General features: G+C 41.1%; 1 protein-coding gene across 2 annotated transcripts; it reads left to right on the plus strand.

The window, feature by feature from the left end:
* Positions 1–18,039: 18,039 nt before the first annotated feature.
* LOC149808457 (uncharacterized) lies at positions 18,040–23,236 on the plus strand. 2 transcript variants are annotated; one of them, XM_089977601.1, is made up of 2 exons: positions 18,040–18,142; positions 21,734–23,236. In XM_089977601.1, exon 2 carries the CDS (start codon positions 21,742–21,744, stop codon positions 22,609–22,611), a length of 870 nt encoding a protein of 289 aa, XP_089833727.1. In that variant the 5' UTR covers positions 18,040–18,142; positions 21,734–21,741; the 3' UTR covers positions 22,612–23,236. The 2 variants fall into 2 exon arrangements, with proteins under 2 accessions (XP_089833727.1, XP_089833733.1); XM_089977607.1 differs by lacking the exon at positions 18,040–18,142 and adding an exon at positions 19,023–19,347.
* Positions 23,237–23,871: the final 635 nt, after the last annotated feature.

The raw sequence follows: 23,871 nt of genomic DNA on the forward strand, positions 1-23,871 counted from the left end.
AGGCAAAAACGTGATCTATCGCCTCGTACCAGAGCTGAAATCTTGGCACAAATTCATGCCAGTGATTTTGAAGAGGACATGAGTGAACAAGAATTTGAAACCTCTAAACCAAGTTCGTCACCCTTAGTCAACCCTGAAAAATACTATTCCATTCGAGAGACGGAAAAGCGCTCCTCTAGAAAATTTAGAACCACGGCTTACACCTACACGGTGAAGTTTAAAGATTTCAAGTCCGACGTACCCTTGGAGAAAGCAGAAGGGTTTATCACCGAGATGTGGGATTCTTTGCTCACCGCACTCAAGCGACAATGTCAACCCAAAGAAGACGATCGCTTGACACTATCCATAGATCACGACAGCTTGAAATCCCCTGTTTGGATCGAGTTTAGCAGACCCGCAGAACTAACCCCTTCCAAAATCATGGACAAGATTCAACACGTACAACAATCTAATGACCAGTTTGACATCACCGATGGTAAAGCCACACTGAAAATGGCCCACGTCTCTCTTCCTCAAGGGACAGGACGCAAAAAGATGTTATTGGTGGACGACCTTCGCAACACCAAAACAAGTCACGTCCGAATTAACAACCCTCAAGACCAGATGTTTTTAGCCCGTGCCATCGTGGTGGGACGAAGCTATGCCAACAAGAACGACACGGTAGAATGGAAAAGAACCTGGAAAACTATTCAACGATCCGACCGAGCCAAACAACGAAATGAAGCAGAACTCCTGTTGCAACAAGCCGGACTGTCCAAAGACACACCCTGTGGCATTCCTGAGATGCAAAAATTGCAAGATGCCCTAGCTCCACGATACACCTTGAAAGTGCACCCTCAAGAAATGCGCGGGCCTCTGTTGTTTCGAGGCCAACATTTTAAGGACGGAAAATACATTCATGTCTATTATCACGATGAACATTTCGATACCATTACCAGTATCACCGGATTCCTGGGATACAGTTATTATTGTGAGAAATGTGATTATGGTTTTAACAATCCAGAGCAACACAAACATTGTGGATGGCAATGCTCAAGATGTTTGGCCTCTCCACCCTGTCTGAGCGAAGAACCAGTGCCTTGTTCAACTTGTCTGCGCACGTTTGTCAGCCCTACCTGTTACCAACAACATTTGAAAACACAAGGTTCACAGCAGAAATGTGCTTGTCAACTGCTGAGATTGTGCCCTACGTGTGGACAAGGCATACTTACCAATAATGCCAAGGCACACGTATGTTCAGGAAAGAAAAAATGTCACATTTGTCACCACATCGTGGACTTGGAACACGAATGCTACGTGCAAAAATACCAACCCCCACCAGAGAAAGAGGACGGTCACAAGAAGAAAGGCAATTTCATCTTTCTCGATTTCGAATGCATGCAAGAGACCGGTATTCACATTCCTAATTTCTGCGTAGCTCATCGAGCGTGCGAGAAGTGCATTCAAGAACCTATCTTCAGTCATTGCCCTCACTGCAGCAAAATTCCCGGAGGGCGTGAAAAAATCTTTCGAGGACCGAACACGTTAGCCGATTTTGCCCAATGGGTCTTAGATCCCATCGACAAGACATGGAGCCAAGAGGACATCGAACGTTACGGAGATTGTCATCGTCATGCCACGGTGATGGCTCACAATTTCTCCGGATACGATGGACAGTTTCTTTTGAGGTACTATATGGAACATGGCACCGAACGTCCTAAAGTGACTTTGAACGGAGCCAAAATCATTTTCATGCAAGTGGGACAAGTACAGTTTAAAGATTCGATGAGCTATTTGGCCATGCCTTTGAGCCGAATGCCTAAAACGTTTGGAATGACAGAAATGGCTAAAGGGTACTTTCCACACTTTTTCAATACGGAAGTCAATCAACACGCCGTTCTACCCCATTTACCTGAGGCTCACTATTACGACCCTGACAACATGCGTACCGAACAACGAGAAGCTTTCTACGCTTGGTACCAGGCTCACGCCTCGGACCCTTTCGACTTTCAGGAAGAAATGCTAAAGTATTGTCGTTCCGACGTGGACATTTTACGACGTTGCTGTGGAAAATTTCGAGAACTGTTCATGGAACACGGAGGGGTCGATCCTTTGAAAGAAGCTTGCACCATTGCCAAAGCGTGTTCCTTAGTGTATCGACAACGATTCATGCCTGAAAAGACCGTGGCTGTCATCAGCCCTCAAACGACCCACTATGTCAAACGTCAATACTCGGTGAAAGCCCTACGTTGGTTACATTACTTGTGCGACAAGGAAGACAAATGGATTCAGCATGCCCGCAACGGAGGAGGCGAAAAGACCATCGGAACGTATTCGGTCGATGGCTGGGACTTAGAAAACCCCAAGATCGTGTACGAGTTTAACGGTTGCTTATTTCACGGATGTCCCGTCTGTTACCCTGACCGTGACACTAAAAATCAGTTTTTACAACGGACCATGGAAGACTTGTACCATGACACTTGTCAGCGACGCCTAAAGTTAGAACAGGAAGGATACCAAGTGGTGGAAATGTGGGAACACGAGTACGATCACCGTATGAAAACCGATCCCGAGTTTAAACGCCTCGTGGAAAGTTACCAGTTCATGGACCCGCTTAACCCGAGGGATAGTTTGTACGGAGGAAGGACCAATGCCACCTGTTTGCTGTACCAAGCCGACGAAGAGAAAGGAGAAGAAATCAAATACTTGGACGTGTGTTCGCTGTATCCCTACGTGTGCAAATATTGTCGCTTTCCTGTAGGGCACCCACAATTGCTGACGGAACACATCGACCTGAAAAACATTCGACAATACGAAGGCTTAATCAAGTGCAAAGTTTTGCCTCCCACGAACCTATACCATCCGGTCTTACCTCACCATTGTCAAGGCAAACTGATGTTTCCCTTGTGCCGTACTTGTGCCGAAACGTGCAACCAAGACCAAGCTTGTCAGCACACCCAGGAAGAACGGGCCTTGACGGGAACCTGGGTCAGCGTAGAATTGTTCAAAGCTCTGGACATGGGATACCAACTGTTAGAAGTGTACGAAATTTGTCACTTTCCCAAGACACAACAATACCACAAGGGTGACCCCACGCAGAAAGGCATTTTCGCTGACTACGTGGATGCCTTTTTGAAACTGAAGGAAGAAGCCAGCGGCTATCCTTCCTGGTGTCACACTCCCGAAGACCAAATACAATTCAAAGAGAAATACTATGAACAAGAAGGCATCACTTTAGACCACATCGAGAAAAACGAAGGCAGGCGATCTTTTGCCAAAGTGATGTTAAATTGCTTGTGGGGTAAAATGGCACAACGACCGTGTTTACCCAAGACGGAATATTTGACAGAGCCTTCCCGCTACTTCCAGATGATTCACGACAAAACCAAATACATGAAACACGTGGACGTCGTTCGAGAGGATTTGATCTTGGTCAATTACGAAGAAGATCTGGACTTTGTACAAGACGACCCTTTTGGAAATGTCATCATTGCGGCTTACGTGACAGCCCATGCTCGCTTAAAATTGTACGAAGCTTTAGAACTGTTAGGAGAACGCGTCCTGTACTTTGACACGGACAGTTGCATTTACATCCATCACCCGATTCAACATCACCCTGACATCGAAGGAGACCGTTTAGGAGCCTGGACAGACGAGCATCCCGACGACAAGATTCTAAGTTTCGTCAGTGGTGGCCCCAAAAATTACGGCTACGAATACCGGGACAAACAAGGAGAAGTGCACACGACGTGCAAAGTGAAAGGACTGACTCTGAATCATCGTACCAGTCGAGTGGTCAACTTTGGGGTATTGAAAGAAGCCTTGCAATCGGGAGAGGATGGAAACTTTAAAGTGACCACCTATCAACCGAACAGAATTGTACGTTTACCCACTCACCACATCGTTAGTCGACCCCTGGAAAAAGTCTATCAAATCGTCTACCAGAAGCGAGTGCGACTTCCCAATCACTTTACGTTGCCGTACGGTCACGTCGGTATTAGTCTGTATATAAAAAGGAACCCTAGGCAAGATCGATAGTTCATTGTGACTACCAAGACCGAGCGAACAAGATGAATACTTTCAGAGAAACACAGAACAAGTTGTTCAGAAAGGCACAATTCAAGTGTGAGGCTTCTGAAGTGGAATGCGATTGTGAGCCTTGCTATGGGTACGATGCTGTACCTTGTGACCTGAGCGATGCCGTAAAGCATCATGGGAACTTTAGTGTCACTACCCCTATCATGGAAAGGGATGCTGTGCGTGTCAAACCTTTGGGATGCGAAAGTGATGCCGCTCGTCCTGTTGGACATTTTACTGAGTTTCGTTTTAAAGGGGAATGTTCACCTTCACGTCTACCCCCCTACGGATGTCATCCAGCCCTGAGCAAACTCCTGTTCATGTCACCCAACCCTCATCGAAACGAACCTGTGAAAGACGAATATTCGTTTCCTGTGCGTTTGTCGGAATACTGCGACTTTGAAAATCGTCTTCAATCGTTCAAAGGAAAATGGCCTTAGTATCTGGGAGGACCGACCCCCGAAGAATTAGCCAGAGCCGGATTTTTCTACTTGGGCGAAGGAGATAAAGTCAAGTGCTTCAGTTTCGGTGTGTCACTTCATCACTGGGAACCGCAAGATTCGGTCTACGTAGAACATGCTCGATGGTCACCGAATTGTCATTACTTATCCTTAGTGGGACCGAGACATTGAAGTAACTTACCATGTCGTTGACGAAGAAGAAACCAGATTGGCTAGGAGTCAAATGTTGGACATCACCGAAACTAGTATTTAAACTTCATTTCAAAAACGATATTGAATCATTACCTAAAGAACTGCAAGAGAAGATTTACAAGGAAGTTTGGCAGGGGTTTGCCAGAGTGAAATCTCAATTGGTCACTGTAGAACTTTTGTGTCGAGAAATTCATAAGAGGAAAGTGAAAAAAGTCAACCAGTGTGTTAGATTTCTTTGGGTCAAGGGTGCATTCATCCTATTATATAGCTTTAGACCGTTTACATCAAAAGAGTTCAGTGACATTCTTGGACGTTACCCTGAATGGCAGTGGTCAGAAATTACTCACTATGTGGATTACTTTTGTGAATTGTACGGACTGACCTATTCATGAGTACTTTACAAGAGAACATTCGTGCTTTGCCTGTGGAATTGAGAGAAAGGATTTACCGAGAGCTGGTCAAAATACAAGTGAAACGTAAAGAACAATTGCATCCGTTACGTCACCAGATCTTTAACCACTGGTACCTGAATGGTATAAGAGAACTGATTCGTCAGAAATTGTTTCAATGGTCAGACATTGTTCAAAACTTTGAGGTCGCTAATGATCGACATGTTCATAATTATGGTTACTTCGAGATTCACCTAGTGCAACGCATTGAGGAAGACAAGTTAAAGGATTACCAACATTTGTTACGTGGAATCTACTTAGCGGAAGAGGAAACTTCTAAACGAACTCTGACGTTTCGGTTACAGTATGCAAGATTTAGATTCCCTACTGGAGAACGAAGATCTCTGGCTAGAAAGTACGTGTATTGCATCCGAAAAAAAGAGAATATAAAAACAGGCTGCCATGCCACGGTTTATGTCACATGTCATTGAACAGATTCCGTGGAAGGAACTCAATGACCATATTCAAACCGTGGATCATTACCGTCGATTATTACAAGAATTTTATCCATTCAATTTGGGACGACAAGTGGTGTGTGTCTTAGTGACTTGTTTTCTGGGATTTCGTTTACCAGCCGATTCTTTGTGGACTCTTTACGATCAGTACTTACCACCTCAATGGCCTTAAATGGTCACGAAAAACTCCTTTTGCTCAAAGCCTTGCGTTTTCATCTGGATACTTCTCGACCTCAACAGGAAAAAAAGATTCGTCAACTTTTAGCTACCCAAGACGTGAATGACGATGTGTGTGTAGCTTGTGACTTACATCCCCATTGGACAGATGTCCGTGCCTGGAAAGAATGGGGTTTTGAGGCTTGGACCCAAGAAGTGGCCCAGTATGCACGAGAGTTGTTCAAGGAAAAAAGTTACTTTTCAACCCGTGTTAGTGACGGTGCCAGAAGAACCCGTCACCCAGGACAGGACTGTCGTGCACAGGCCTGAAAGACCCTTTCGGGAGGACACTTGTGTGACCTTACCCCCTACTATAGAACTGGTTAGAACATTACCCAAAACATGTTGCTGTACAGACACTTGTGTTTATTCCACGTTAATAGTTAGCATGTGCCTTTTATCCTTGTACTTAAGCCTTTGGCTTTTATGTATTTTTGTCTTTCGTATTCATGTTTGAAAAAAACATTCAATAAACGTGTTCTGAAAAAGTATATAAACTCTTGTCTTGTTTGCTTTCGTGTCACAAGTGACATTTCTCACACAATGGCTACCTCTACTGTCTCTGCTCCCACTTCCTCCACTGTCAAAGTCATCGACGAACACTTAGATCGTGCCAGTTGGGAGGCTTTGTATCTTCGCCATCCCTTTAACATGCTCATTGCTGGACCTAGCGGTTCAGGCAAAACCGAATTCGTCAAACGTTTGATCGAACATAAACATCATTTGATCGATCGGCCACCTCAACGGATCGTGTGGTGTTACAAAGAGTGGCAATCGGCGTACAGCCTCTTGCGAGAAAGTCAAGGCGATTCCATCGTGTTTGTGGAAGGCATTCCTAAAGAAGACGACGGCATCGTCTCTGACTCCCGTCAAACCCATTTGGTCATTTTCGACGACATGTTAGGAGAAGACGAAGAAGAAATTAAACTGTGGTTCACGCGCAAAGGGCATCACCGTAATGCCAGTGTCGTTTACATCACCCAAAATTTGTTTCAACAAAGTAAAGCCCATCGCACCATCAGTCTCAATGCGCATTACGTGGTCTTGTTCAAAAGCCCTCGAGATAAATCGCAAGTGCAAGTCTTAGCCAAACAGTTAGGAACGCCTTGGCTGACTCAGGCGTACGACGATGCCACTCAAACGCCACACGCCTATTTACTCGTCGATTTGAAACCTACGACTCCCGAGGATTTGCGATTTCGTACCCACTTGTTTCACCACTGGTGCCAAGACGGAGGGCCTGTCCTGTACACGTCTCCGTCCTCGACTTCATTTCACGCTACATAAAAAATCTATAAAAACCTCAGACCCTTTTTCGTCTGTCACACACAGTGTGAACATGACGTCCCTTCAGTCGAATCCTCCGTCAAATAGATTCGTGCCTTGTATGGCATCAGTCGAGAAAAAAATCCACAAACACGAGCTCGTGTCTTAGAAGCTAGTCTCAAAGAAGTCTTACGATGGTTCACGGTGACGGCACGTCAAATGCTGCAAGGAATCATTCAGATTCCTCATCAAACCAAACGCTTTTTCGATTGAAACAAAGTCGCTTTGGTCCAGCTGGCCGATCCCCGCATCGACACTCAAACCAAAAAACAAATCATTTTGAAACCTGGAGGGAGCGGTACTCTAGGAGGGGTCATCATTCGCTCACTCTTAAGATGGGATCCTAATGCCCCCAAAGTTATACCCAAGACAAAAGTCCAACGAAGCCCCAAGAAGAAAAAGAAAAAGACCAGGTCCCCAAAAAGACCCGTGTCTGCAAGAACTTCTCCAGTGGCGGGACCATCCTCTTACCAGACACCATCACCCCGGAAAAAGAAAAGAAGCCCCCAGAAAAAGAAACAGAAAAAAAGTCCCCAGAAAAAGAAAAGTCCACAGAAGAAAACTAGTCGCAAGAGAGGCACTTCGGCCAGGACGCAATCTTACACTCGCAAACCACGACCTGCCACGGCAGTGACTGCGTCTCCGGCATTCTCACGTTCATCCACTTCTCCGTTGATGACACCAAGAACTGAAGAGTACTTGGAGACGTTGATTACACCAAGAACTTCTCCGTTGATGACCCCCAAAAGAACTTCCCCAGTGGCAGGACCCTCCAATTTAGCGGCTGTGGCTGCTGCTCACAAAGTACCTTCTCCCAAAATCAAAGTCCATGAAAGATCGGGCATGTTACAAAGTTTACTGGATTTGTCCAAGCAAGAACTGGCTCGATTTAGTCCGTTACGTACCCCTGCACGACGTGTCATGCCTGTCCTCAAACTGATACGACGTAAAGACAATCAGTGGCGACGCGTTCCAGTATAAAAAAGGCCTGTGACCAAGTCGGGTATCAGTGTTTTTTTGGTGCTCCTGAAGACTCAAAGATGTCACCCTCCAGAAAACCCCAAGGAATGAAAAGGAAAGGACTGCCACCACGTTTAGCCAAACATGGGGACATGTTATCTGTCCTGTCCAAAGCTTCTCCACCCCTACGAAAAAGACTCATTCAAACAGCCTCCAAAGAGGTCATCGATACCGTGTGCGAATGTTGTTTGAACGTCTTGAAAGGCACGATCCCTTTGTCCAAACACCAGAAATAATGCTTAAGCAAACATCGTCACGTTCTTCGCCAAATGGTTCGAAAGAAAATTCCCATTCGTCAAAAAAAGAAGATGTTAGTGCAACGTGGAGGCATTTTACCTCTCTTGTTAGGCCCCATACTGAAAGGAGTCTTGGGAACCATGTTGGGAGGACTAGTGGGAGCAAGATAAAAAGGCCTTCGGAAGTCCCAAGATCTCAGAATCGACCCCTGACAACCCCATGGAAGGACGAAAACTAGCTTTAGTGCCTTACAAACGATGGATGGAATACCATCGGTGGCAAGAACAACGCACCCCGCATTTACCTCCCAATCCAAATTTGAGCGAAATGTCCCAGTTACAACAACGAATTGCAGTCCTTGATGGATCGCCAAGATTTGTCCGAAACAGAAAAATCGCAAAAGTACGGTCAACTCTTGCAACCACTGCAACTCTTTCACCAGAAAGCTTTAGACGAAACAGCTCTACCCACTCTGAAAGATTTTAAGACCTTGATGAAAAGTCCAGCACCATCACCAGTACCAGTACCAGTACCACCGCTACCCGTGACCAAGACAGAAAAAGAAGAAGAAGAAGAAGAGTTTCAAACTCCACCCGAAAAAGTACGCAAGTTAACAACACCACCTACCTCCAGAATTGGATGGATTAAAAAGATGATGGCCACCCCTTCTTCATCACAAGAGAAAAAGAAAGTGAAGACAGAAGTGAAGACAGAAGTGAAACAAGAACCGATATCCCCGCTCAGACATCCTCCTCTTCAACACCTATTGCCGGTCGCACACGCAAAGCATTGCAATCCAAGAAAGTACCCCAAGAGAAAAAGAGTAGCATCCTCCAAGAGTGGGTGCCTTATTAACACACCAACCAACATAAAAAAAATGGAAAAAGTCTTAGCCAGCATTTACTACGATCCCTCGCATCCTGCAGGTTACGCAGGAGTTCAAAAATTGTATCGTGCTGCCAAAACGCGACTGAAAAGTCTCCGTTTACCTCAAGTGCAACGATGGTTACAAGAACAAGCTACCTACACTTTACACAAACCCATTCGACGCAAGTTTGCCAGAAGTCGCACCCGAGTGGAAGGCATCGATCATCAATGGCAAGCCGATTTAGCCGATGTCTCTCATTTGGCCAGCTACAATCGTGGCTACAAATATTTGTTTTGTGTCATCGACGTCTTTTCCAAATTTGCCTGGGTCGTGCCCTTGACTTCCAAATCCAGCAGCGAGTTAGTGCGAGCCCTGCAACGAGTGTTGAAACAAAGCGGTCGTCACCCTCTTCGATGGCAAACGGACAAAGGCACCGAATTTCTGAACCAAGCTTTCCAAAAAGAATTAAAGAAACGTGACATTCATTTTTTTACCACCGAGAATCCCGAAACCAAAGCCAGCATCGTGGAACGTTTTCAACGCACTTTGAAAGAACGCATGTGGAAATATTTTACGCATCATCACACTCTGAAGTACATCGACATCTTACCGCACCTGGTGCAAGCGTACAACCAATCTTACCATCGAAGCATCGGACGTGCCCCGCAAGACGTGACTCCCGAGAACGAAGTGTTGGTGTTTGAGCGCCTGTTTGGTACGTCCCCGACGAGGGCTGTCCCCAAGAAAAGTGGAGATTTGGCCGTAGGAGATTGGGTGCGCATTGGCAAAACCAAACGCACTTTCGACAAATTTTACTTAGCTAACTGGACGACCGAATTGTTTCGCGTCACTGGACGAGTGCATGGCCGTCATCCTGTCGTCTATAAATTGGAAGAAATGAACGGAGAAGTGCTCAAAGGAACTTTTTATTTGCCCGAGTTACAACGTGTGACCAATAAAGAAGACGACGTGTACGACATCGAAAGCATTCTCGAACGCAGAACCCGTAAAGTGGGCAAACGACGTGTCAAAGAAGTCAAAGTACGTTGGAAAGGATATCCACCCAGTTTTGATTCTTGGATCGACGTTTCGCAAGTCATCGACTATAAAAAGAAGTGACCATCATGCCCTTTCACACAGCAGACGCAGTTACGTCGACCACTCCTCCTTCACCTAGTTCTTCTGTGCAAGATTTACAAAAACAACCCTTGTGGATGTGGTGTGGAGAACGTGTGCCTAAAACGCAAATCGTCTTTTTCTGCCAAATCTTCGTGGTGTATTGTGTCATCGGGGCAGCCATCGCCAATTTGAGTTTGCAACAAGGAGACAAACAATTGTGGACCATTTTATTGAGCAGTTGCATCGGTTACCTGCTTCCCAATCCCTCCCTGAAATTCTCTTCCAACGGGAACCTTGTGTCCATTGCCAGTGCCAGTCACCACTCCAACAACAATCACAACCAGAACCCCATTTTGGGCGGAGACACGCCTCTGACATCCACTAACCCCTCGGACAGCCACAGAACTCTGGAATTATGAGTCACCAAAACCAATTTTACTTAACCTTACCCAGTGACAGTTCCATGGAGGTGTTTCCCCACAACACGTTGTGCTGTTACACGGCCAAATTACCTCAGGCCATCCCCTTAGATCACGAAGCCCATTGGGAAGCGGCTTTAGTAGAAATCATTCACCCGACCCAAGTCCTCAATGTCCTTCCCAATCAAAATTTTTTTGAGGTGGAAGTTCATGACGAGCAAATGCAACAGTGGATGGATAGCAATGTCAAATATGACAAGAAAACCCGTACACAAAATCAAAAGTACACCACCTATCACTTGTTCATTCCCCCAGGCTATTATTTTAGTGGTCAACATTTGGTCAGCACCATAACCTCCAGGTTTAATGTCGTGTTTCTGAAAGCTTTGGAGCATGTCAACAAAAGTGTCACCATGGAGTACCACAAAGCAGCTCGTCGCTTCTCGATGAAATTTGAACGAAGTAAAATCATGTCCATTTAATTTTGTCCTGAATTGTTTGACATGTTGGGCGGAGACATGAACATGAGAATGACAATGATGAAGAAAAACGAATTACCCATCGTTCACGACAACGAGTCTTTTAGCAAGTTATTTCGTGCCCCGGTAGAACTGAACCAAGGACTGAATTTGATGTTCGTGTACTCCGATGTGGTGGAGTACAACGTGGTGGGACACACCTCCGTGCCGTTACTGCGTGTCATTCCTTTCAAAGTGGATTCTGCCACGAACGCTGACGAGGAAGGTGGAAACACTTACCACGTCCACCGCGAATTTGTCCATCCTCACTATTTGCCTGTCAGCAAGTCGTATTTGGACACGGTCAACATTGCTATAAAAGGAGATCTGGGACAAAATATTCCATTCACCAAAGGAAAAGTCACGGTGAAACTCCATTTTCGAAAACGTTTCTCTCACGACTCGTAAGTAAGTCATGTATCCAGTGTACCGAGGGGTTGCTCGACAGCGAGGACACGGTTTAGGAGATATGTTAAAATCGGCCTTTCGTTCGGTGGCCCCGGTGTTGAAACCGATGGTGACACGCGGATTGCACGCCTTGAAAGATGCGGCACTGACGCAAGGCAAAGAATTTCTCCAAAATGTCATCATCGACAAACAAAACCCTAAAGAAGCCTTCATGAGGGCAGGCAAAAATGTCTTGCTGCAAACGGGCAAAGACATTTTAAGCCGACGAGACACACCTATAAATGCCCTGCACGCTACCGAGTCAGGCATTCAGCAAGGACAAGGCAGAAAGAGACGACGAAGAAAACACCCTTTCACCAGACTTCAAGCTAGAAAGGCCAAGAAAAGAAGAACCGTTCGAGACTTAGACGTTTTCGATTATTGAGAAAGAACAAAAAAAATGATGCACCGAGAGTCTTGCGCTTGTTCCAAGTCGGAACTGGATCTGTTTGCCATGCCCCCTAACATGATGACCATGCAAGAATCCCAGTGGGTGGAATTTCACCCCGTCTCCTCACTGACGGATTCCGCTCCCATCGAGTTTGAAATCAAAGGACAGCCCGAAGATTGCATCATCTGAATAGCAGTTACTTGTACCTGAAAGTCAAAATTCTAGATAAGACTGGAGGTGCTATAGACGATGAAGCAGTAGCTCCCGTCAACAATTTCATGCATTCCTTGTTCAGTGGAGTGGACTTGTACTTGAATAACAAACTGGTCAGTAGCAGCATGGATACTTACCCTTATCGTGCCTACCTGGAAAATCTCTTGACGTACGGAATAGATGCCAAGAACACTCATCTCAATGCCTGTGTGGTATGGGAAGCTGACGAACCTACCAAGTTTGAAATATTGGAAACTGATGAAAAGAAAGACAAAAATGATGGATTTCTAGAACGAAGAAAGAGAATCACGGGAGCCGACACAAGTTTAGAACTGATGGATCGTTTGCATTTGGACATGTGGTTGCAAGAAAAGTATTTGCTAAACGGGGTGGATGTCCGCCTGAGACTGAATCGTAGCAGTACCGCTTTCCATTTATTGGCTGATAGTGACGGTTACAAAACCAAAATCCAAGAAGCCAGACTCTACGTACGCCGTGTGGAAGTGTTACCTAAAGTGGGAAACGACATCAGTCAGACGTTGAGCAGAACGACCGCCATGTATCCCATACGACGCGTGGAAGTGAAAACCTTCACCATTCCCAAGGGACAGCGATCCATGATCGAAGATCATCTGTTCCAAGGACAGTTACCCAAACGTTTGATCATTGGTATCGTCGAGAATACAGCCTTCAACGGAGCTGCCGAAAAAATCCTTTCTACTTTCAACACTTTGGCGTGTCCAAAACCGAAGTCAGTCGCGATGGCAAAACCTTGTGTACCCGACCGTTTGAACCTGACTTTACCAAGAAGAATTACTTGAGATCGTACTTGTCCCTGTACGAAGCCACCGGACAGTTAGGAACCAATACCAGTCACGGTATTACGTACGAGGATTATGCAGGAGGCTACGCTTTGTGGGCTTTTGATTTCACTCCAGACCAAGGCAGCGACGAGGGACATTTCCACCCTATAAAATCCGGCCAGATTCGTGTGGAAATTCAGTTTAAAGACCGAGACCCTGTTGAAACGGTGAACGTCATCCTGTATGCAGAATTCGATAATACGATAGAAATCAACAGTTTGAGAGAAGTTATCCTAGATTACTAGAAACCATGGAAGACTGTTGTCCCTCTTTACCTAGTGGAGAAACTTTGGACATGAAATGTGAGGAGACTGTGGAAGAAGAAGTGATCATGATGAAATCGAGATGGCCAGAACAAGAAGCCCATTTAGTCTCCTGTTTTGCCAAACACTTGGTCGACAAAATGACGGAATTGATCAAGAAAAATTGTTATGGATGTCAAAACGATCATCCCAGTCAAATTCAACACGATAAATGTCTGATGCTGAGTCAAGAAGAAAAATTGAACGAGTATCTGGACGAAGCTTGGAGCCTCATCTCGAACAAAGACGTGTTGCATCAGTGGTATAAAGACTTGCGTGAACATTCTTGTCCACCATTAACCACTCAAGAGATCCATCGTATCGAAGCTCTCCTGAATCAGAGTGAGGAAACAGAACGAATAACCGTTTATTCGTCAGACATTTTCAAGCAAAAAGTCAGGATCGAATTGACGACTTATTATTACCTGTGAAGAAGAAAAAAGCACACACAAATCAATGGATATCTGGGAACTTTATTACCTTTTGAACCACAGTTCGTATACAGCTTCTTGGAATCCTGTCGTATGTGCTAAAGATGAACTCCCTCATCGCAAACCTCAAGACCATCAAGCTTACGTGATCAACACGGACGACAGTCATCTCCCAGGAACCCACTGGGTAGCCGTCTACTTTCCTCAAGAAGGATGTGTGGAATATTTCGATTCGTACGGATTGCCCCCTTTGGAAGACGATATCATCGACTTTATGAGAAGAAATGCTCAAACCACCCGATTCAATAATGTGAAATTACAAGGCACAGATTCCTTGGTGTGTGGACAGTACTGTGTGTATTTTCTGCATCATCGCAGCCTGGGCTATTCCTTAGAACATTTAGTGACTCATTTTGATCCTCGTTCTTCTTCTAGAAACGATGTGAAAGTAGATCGATGGTTTTGTGACCATTATGCTTATCTTTTGTCTCAAGCTTGGAAACGTAGTGTCCATCAATGGCCTAATGATTTCCAACAGTGGAAATCACAATTTCATTCACAACGTTGTCAGTCCTGTTTAAAGTAGATTGCCAATTGAGAAAAAAATGTTTGTGATTTGAAAAAAATGTTTGATGTTATCATGTTGGATTATTGTTAAAAATGTTAGAGTTGTTGTTTAGTGTTAAGTGATTTTTGAATAAAAAATGTTGTGTTTTGAAAAAAAATGCCTTTGTCTTTTGTTTAGCCATAAGAATGTTGGATTGATGCTCTTTCATTTCTTACTATCCCTCTCATGACACTCACTGAACGTTGCGGCTCGAAAACCGTGTGGGGATGTTTTCCTTCACGTCCGCGCTTTGACTTTAAGAACCGGGGTTGTTTCCAGTCTAACCATCCATTGTCGACTCATCCTCCTAAGAAGATGTGCTCCAAACTAGCTAAGCTCAACGAAGCCTACGTGAATTTGCATAGGGTCAGACACAGTCTGATACCGAAGCCAGAAGAAATAGAGAATGTGAGAATGTTAAAAATCACTGAAGACCTGATAGAAGAACTCTTCAGAGAAGAAATGAACAGGGAAAAAGAAGAATGGACAGAGAAGTACAGACTTCAGAGACAGCAGCAACAGCAGCAACAGCAGCAGCAGCAGCAGCAACCTGAAGCTGACAGAGGCTTTGTCGATTGTCGTATCGACACCAAAGAGTTCTTCTTCTCTTTCCGAAGAAGCAGACCTATCGCCAGAAAGTCTATCCTCACAGGACATCGCATTCTTAGAAACTAAAAAGATTGCCATAGCAAACAAAACAACAGCCCTTTTCAGGGCTACCCCAATACTCTAGAAAAGAAATAACCATCAATTTGCCAATGTGTGTAGGTAGAGTAGTGTGAATATAAACACTAACTCTTTTATAAAAAATGTGAGGGTATGTGTTTGTGTGTTTGTGTGTTTGTGTTTGTAAGTGCTCACGTAAGTTGGTGTGGATAGTAGATTAAAATCATGTTTTTTGGTGTTTGAGGTGTATATTTGGGGTTAGATTGGATTGCTTTGCGTACGTGGATAGTCTATTGAAGTGATTTATAAAAAAATTTAAAATAATGATGGGTAGCATAAAAAGTGAGTGAGTGTTTCTTTTAGGTCCGCGCGTTGTTGTTTTTTTTTGGTCATGATCTAGGTAAGATCAATTTTATGTTTTTAGGGGGATGTTTTCTATCACGTCCGCGCTTTCACTATAAATTGAAACTCGTTCGGCAGTCTAACTACCCTTGTTGATTGATCAACACCAAAAATGAACACGAGACTGGAGAAACTGTTGGAACTTCATGTGCATCTGGAATATGCCAGGCGCATATTAAATGAACTGGCCGCGGAAGCCATTGTGGAAGAGGGAAGGATAAAAGAGGAGGAGGAAAGAAGAAACAAAGAAGAGGAGGAGAGAAGATATAAAGAAGAAGAGGAAAGAAGATACAAAGAGGAAGAGAGAAGATACAAAGAAGAGGAGGAGGAAAAGGAGAGAAGAAGAAGAAGAAATTTCAGAATCCCAGAGAGCGAAAATTGGGATTCTGAAGCCACATATCCTGCCTCTGCTCTCTCCCCCCAAAAGGTAAAAAGTAACTGGGGGATAAGATGTGTATGTGGCGCCAGGCCTGGAAGGTGCCACCATTAACCAGGTGTCCATGAAGTTCCAAAAAACAGCCCTTTTCAGGGCTACCCAATACTCAAGAAAAGAAATAACGATCCATTTGCCAGTGTGAGTAGGTAGAGTAGTGTGAATATAAACACTGACTCTTTTTTTTAAAAATGTGAGGGTATGTGTTTGTGTGTTAGTGTTTGTAAGAGCTCAGGTATGTTAGTGTGAATAGTAGATTATGGGTTTATTTATTGTTTCTTAGCGTATGTGGAGAGTATAGTTTTGGTTTTATTATATGAAATGAGAAAGTAGGGGATGTTTTCCTTCACGTCCGCGCGTTGTTCGGTCATGATCTAAGTAAGATCAATTTTACGTTTTTAGGGGGATGTTTTCCTTCACGTCCGCGCTTTCACTATAAGAACCCACCACGTTCGTCATTCGAACCATTCTACAAAGAAGATGGCTTCTAACCAAATGGACAAGATGCAAACATTGCAAGACGTTGTAGACAATTTAGCAATGATGGAGCAGATGTTAATAAGACTAGTTGAAGACCACTATTCCTATAGTCCCCATCGTGTAAAGATGGAAATTAATAATTTAAGAAAGATAAAGGATAAGATATGTAGTGTCATGAAAGAGATAAAGGAGGAGAAGGAGGATGAAGAGGAAAGGATAAGAATACGCAAATGGAACGAAAAAATTGAAAAAGAAGAAGAAAATGAGAAGAGGAAGAAAGAAGAGGAGGAAGACAAAAAGAAAGAAGAGGAGGAGAAAAAAAGGAAAGAAAAGAAGAGAAAGAGTGTAGGAGAGAAAATAAGACGTTGGTGGAGGAAAAGAAGAAATTAGAAGCAGAAGAAGAAGAAGAAGAAGAAGAAGAAAACCCAAAGGCCCTTTTCAGGGCCAGCCATATTTCTCGAAAAGAGATAGCCTTTCAATTGCCTACCCTTTTTTAAATTTAAATTTAAATTTAAATTTAAAAAAACTTTTTTTAAAAAAAAAAAATCCCATATTCAATTCCCCTTGTCCCTAGATAGACCCACACTTTATTCCACCATGTTCAATTCCCCTTGTCGCTAGAGCTGCCCACGAATTTTTCTCCATGTTAAATTCCCCTTGTCGCTAGATTTGCCCACGATTTTTCTCCATGTTAAATTTCCATTGTCGCTAGATTTGCCCAGGGGTCTCTGTAATGCTAATTCCCATTGTCGCTAGGGTGCCCCACTTAACTACTATTCACGCCGAAAGCAATATAAATATACTTAATCGAACCACCTGCAGATCATATTTATAGCTGTTTATCGTAATTCACCCTTCAGCAAACCCACCCCCACCCCACTATTATGTCGCCTATTGAAAAATGAAGTGCTTAAACTTAAGTACTCTCTCTCTCTCTCTCTCTCTCTCTCTCTCTCTCTCTCTATATATATATATATATATATATATATATATATATATATATATATATATATATATATATATGTATATATAATATATATATAATACAAATTGGGGTAGTTGTTACTTTTTATCATAAAAAAGTTAATTGTAGCCCGTTGTTTTAGGAGGAAAATCAAAATTATAGAAAATTCATCACGAAAGCAGAACAATATCGCGCTTAATCGAGGCACACCTGTGTATCATTATCATGGTCGTTTACCTTAAATCCCCCTTTGGCTTAAAACATTAGTCATTTATATGTATGTATGTATGTATGTATGTATGTATGTATGTATGTATGTATGTATGTATGTATGTCAGCAGGTGTGACGAAAAGAAATCAATGTAATGGAGAAGAATCCATATGGTGTGTGCATTTTTGGTCGGCCTGTAAGTTATTCCCACGACTCATGGAAAATCCCATTGTAACATCATAACGAAAGCAGAAAATCACGTCGTGCCTGGTATTTACTAAGCATTTTGGGGATGGACAACTTTTTCGCATATATAAATATGAGTTTCTTGTCAGGTCATTATTGCAGAACATCCGGCAAGACTTATAATACACTTTCCAGGTGACATCAGGACAGGTAAATTATAGCTATTCCGAGAGATAATCACAAATTATTATTATTATTATTATTATTATTATTATTATTATTATTATCATTGCACAGGCTATATCAATTTTTATTTTTTATTCTGGTTGGATGGTGTGCCGTAAAAGAAAAAGAATACCATCGTCCGTCCAATTATAGAATACCCCCCCCCCACCATCATTGTCTTTATTTTTTCTTTATCAGATTGCAAAAACAGTTAATTGTTTTTTGTTTTGTTTTTCTTCTTCTCAACTTTGTTCAGTTATATCCATGTTCTGAACGATAGATGTTATCATAAAGGTTACAGAACTCAAATTGATATCCCTAGATTCCTATTGAAGAATGCTTGATGATAATAGGCACACCGATTGGGTAACATCCTTTTTTGGTAATGTGTGCTTAGTCGTGAGGGAATATGGGCTCGTGTGTACAGGCAAGGCAATGGGTGCCGCTTACCCGCGGACCTGGGTTCGAATCTCCGTAGAGTACGAATTAAAAATTCTCTAATCGGAATGATTGTATTATTTGCATTAAAATATTAATTCTGCCTATTTTTATCAAGCATTCTTCTATAGGATTACGTGGATAGCACTTGCCGTTCTGTCTGGTGTGTATATATATTCTTTTCGATTTTGTATGTTTTCTTGTGGGTTTTTTTATACATAAAAAAGCAACTTTTAATTTGTAGTTTTTGACGGAAATTAAAACTGCAGAAAATTCATGAAGAAACCGGCAGAAATATCGCACTTGATCGAGTTACCAGTATATAATTTATATGGCTGTTTACTTCAATTCAGTCTTCATCTAAACATATTGATAATTTCCAATGTTATTTGTATTATTAATAACTTCCGTACTTCTGGATTTTCTGTTCGCATATCAGGAAATGTGAAGTAAAATCAGTATTATGTGGAAAATGTTGTATAGTGCTTGCTGACAATGTATTTATTTTATCAGCTTCGAATTGCCTTAACTGATATCTCCCTGATTAGCCCCACAAATTTTACATTGGAAAGTCCATGACGTATATGGGTATTCCATATTTTCGGCATATCTCAACTGTATTCCTACTTTCATTGCGCGATAAACTTACCGCAGTATTCCGAATCAGTACGCTCAATACACCTGGAGAAGCTACCGACTATTTTTTGGGAATTCCTGGTTGTTTTAATTCCTAATTCGATCGCTGGAATAAGGTAAACGTCAAGTAGTACATTTTTAAACACAACTTTTACAGCATTATGATGACTTTGCATATCGAATGCACATCAATTTTAAGTCAGCACCTGCAGTCGCCATGTACAAAGTCCAGCTGAACAGCTAATAAGAGGTTCATGTGGGGTGATTAGTATAGGGCAAATAAATAGGACATAATGTGATGTATATAATGTGATATATATATATATATATATATATATATATATATATATATATATATATATATATATATATATATATATATTCAATTTGTTTTTTGTATACGCAAGTAAAAAATACATCGGGCGTAAATTGCGGAATGCCTTCTTACGTGGACTGAGTTTATGATTAGTTAATGCTTTCTGTCAATTTGTATATATTCAGTTAGTTGTTTGTCATAAGAAAAGCTGAAGATATATTTCATGCTGGTTGATGGGGGTCCAACAACAACAAAACAAAAAACTAATTAAAATTTAAAAGAAAACCCAGAGATATTTGCTTTATATTTGCGATGCATATACTATTCGCCATAAGGCTGTTATTAAGAAATCAATCAAAATGTGTGTAACTGATTAAAATTCGTCAAAATATCATGTCATGGTTACTTAGAAAGAATATCATTAGCCAGTTGTTTCGGAAAGCAAATCCACATCGAGTAATGAATATCAAAATCAGAAAATCCTACTTGAAATGTTTATCTAAACGAAGTTGAATTTATACGTAACATTCTCATGAATAAAAAGTTGTGGAACATGGGTCTGAACTGTGTCAACGAAATTACATCTCCTCCCTCCCTATTGTGAATATGTTCTTGCTTTTTGTTGTTTTTTTTGGGGGGTGGTGGTGGTGGGGGGTGGTGTCTATAATATCTGAGCACACATTCTACTCAACAGTGTGCTAATTATAAAAATCGATGGTAAGCGTGACATTATACAGTTATGTTCCAGACTAGATAATATAGATGTTTAACAACATAAATTCTCAAAGTTCCTTACTTATGGGGACTCGAAGGTACTTTTCTCCCAATGCCATTTTAAAAAATTAAAACCTATATTATGTCAACCAATTCGATTTGTTTCAGTTCTTTTTGTTTTGCTTTCTTAAGGCCTGAGGATATGAGGTTAAACCACATTTGTTCGGAATTTGATTTTAAATTGAATTAAGTAAAATATATTAATTAATTGATTAATTTATTAATTTATTAATCATTAATGATGTAAACACAAATACACTTTAACCATTTTAAAATTTTGATGGCTTACTAATTTGCATCTGTGATTTAAGTATTTCCAAATTACAGAACTAATTTTAGTTTTTGAAATAGAAAGTGCACCTTTATGACATGAAATCTCGAACTTCTGACTTGAAAACATTCTTCTAGAAATTCATAGCTCTGCAGGAAAGTAGTATCAGCTTTATATTGACCTTTACGTACCAGGCAAAATTGATGTACTAGCGTAACTTTAATATTTTCCTTTTACACAACAGTACGGGCAAGATGAAGTATGTTATGAACGAGCTATGTGATCTTTATATACGTGATCTATGTGATCTTTGTATGTATGTATGTATGTATGTATCTATATATATATATATATATATATATATATATATATATATATATATATATATATATATATATATATATCGCTAGAAACACTCCACGTAAGATATTTGCAGTCAGTATCGACGATATAAAAACTGTAATTAGAAGTAGTAATTTTGACAGGCAGAAAAAAAGTAAAAGGAAAATAGAGCAGATAGAAGTTTTTAATACAGGTAGGACAATGTTTCTCAAGTTTACGACAGAAGAAACGCTTGTTGCAGACATAGCTTCAGAGATACCTTATTTGAATATTGTGTTAAGTTGGGTAGCCCTCTTTCTATGGATGAAATGTCTCTCTCTGGTAGGCAATTTATACAACAGTATACAGTTGAATGAACACTATTATGCTCAAACAGATAGGAAATAATTAGTTTTCGAAGACTTCAGATAGATGTGTGTATTTATACAAATAAGAACCGTGCATTGTTTTTGTATTTATTTGTATTCTGTTATCAGCTAAATGATAAAAATAGTTTCCATATTTTTACTATGCATTATTTTAAAAATATCTACCATAGAAAGGTAACTCTTATAGAAAGGACACAACGTAAATGTTTCATGGTGAGTACGAAAAAAAACAAATATTTTATAGCCAAAACACAAGTAAAAACCAGTTTTGTAGGTGTTAGAAGTTTTTGATCTACAATCATACAAAACGTCTAGAGAAATGGCATAAATTATATATATATATATATATATATATATATATATATATATATATATATATATATATATATATATATATATATATATAATCGTTATTATTATTATTATTATAGTTTGTAATATGGCCGCAATAAAACATGTTGCCCTCCTTGACGGCATCTCAAGAGAAGAGTACATACGGGCATCACATCTCCTAGTATACAGATGGCTCAATGGGGATGTGGGATCAGGGGCCCCAGAGAATGAGACAGAAAAGAGACTGATTTTGGAAGCAAGTAGGGGCATCCTGCCGATAGATACATCTTTAGATGAACTTGATAAAGATGACAGGTTGGATTTTTGTTGTGAGCTACTGATCCAAAAAGGCGTCCTCAACGCTGTTCATATCGCAAACTCACACAGGCAGTGGATTCGTATGACATATATCTTTTTGCGAGAGTGCGGTGTAACCTTTTCTGGCGATATGGAGGAACTGATTATGAAGCATGACCTTAGTAAATTTTCTCCCGAGGAAGTTCTGGGTTATGGAACTATGTTTAAGCCTGGTCAGCTTGGTTTTAAGACTCTACAAGGGGACGAGAAAGTTGAGTGGGAGTCAGCGCTTGAGCATCACTACAAATCCAACCCTCATCACCCCGAATATTTCTATCCAAAGAAAACTGAAAGCGGCGAAAGAGTGAAAGATTTAGTCATCCATGAGAAAAACCAAAACGGCAAGCTGTACATGGAAGAGAGCCTTGTGGATATGCTAGCAGCTAGAGGCGAACGCAATATGTGCGAGGACGCAGAAATTGATATCGAAAAATGGATGGACATTCCAGAAATGTACCTCAAGCGGTATTCTGATGGAGATAGGGAATGGGTGATAAGCAAATTAACTGCTTGGAAAGAAGAAGCTTCGAAAACAGTTAAAAGGCTAGAAGATACCATTGTGTTTCTGAAAATCTTGGGAAAACCTGTGGTTTCTTCATGTCCGGTCGTTGTATTGTAACCTTCTTCTAGTTCTGTACACGTGTATTTGAACATCTTCGAATGACCATGAAAAGGCACAAAGACGGAAGTGGTACAGATCAAGCCGTCACAAAGTACATGTACTGTGTAGCATTTGAAAACAGCATAAATATATGACAAAATTAAAGTGCGATCTATTTTTAATAGGTTACTAAATCATGATACTATTTGTATGTTATCACTCAAAAGAGTGTGACAGACATAATCTATTTTAAGTTACAAAAACGTGAAAACGAAGACGGAATTATGCTTTACTCAGTAAGCCTTATTCACAGAAAGAAAAAAGGAAACATACCGGCAGATATTTTATATCAGTGTCCGACTTCATTTGTGATATTTATGAAAACAATAATCATTCAATTTTTTTGTATATTATATTATTGATGAAAGAATGAGGTACAGGTGGTATCATCCAGGACTGACATCGGCTCTTTTTATGTAGCTATCTTTCTCATGAAATACTTGCACTGTCAGTACTGGACTATGTTGTGATATAATTGTACATAAGAAGTTCTTTCTGTTGCCAGATCCTCAATATATATTTATAAATGCAAGTGTTGTGTTGAAATATATTGTAAAATATTGGAATAAAATATTGTTCAAACCATACGTCTTCAAATAATACAACCATATTTGACAAATGGTGTTACAACAACCCTTACCGAGTTTAACAAGAGGCCCAAAAGCGTATTTCACTCACCTGACCACTTTACTAAGGTTTATGTAGTTTTGGATGAACCCAATCATAAGTAAAATATCTCCTGAACTTTGCCAAATTTTCTTGTTTTAGCTTAGTCTGATAAAATTTATCACAAAACATTAAGGCATACTTGTAATTACTATACATTGTCTCTTGTTCATAATCGAACTAATCACATTTCTTGATGATTTAACCTTATTTGCAAACTTTTATCGAAACTATACTAGAAATATAGTCTTTTCATCTAGAAATGTAACAAGATCAGCCAGTTAGATGCAATATACGAAGGTCTCGCTTCCTAAAGAACATGTCCAATACAATGATAAGTTTATGTGTCAAGTTGGAACAAATTCTGATCTTATCAAAATTCAGCCTTAATGATGGCTCAGAATATCAAATACAAAATTAATAAATATTTATAGATTTTGTTCATAATCAAACAATTTGACCAACATCTCGAATTTGATCATAGACGGGTCTTATAAAAATATGGCAATCTTTCAATCAGTATTAAACTAGATCCATGCATCCTAATGAGGT

This window comes from Sinohyriopsis cumingii, chromosome 1 (assembly GCF_028554795.1).
Source record: "Sinohyriopsis cumingii isolate HCF-2022 chromosome 1, ASM2855479v2, whole genome shotgun sequence".
NCBI lineage: Eukaryota > Metazoa > Mollusca > Bivalvia > Unionida > Unionidae > Sinohyriopsis > Sinohyriopsis cumingii.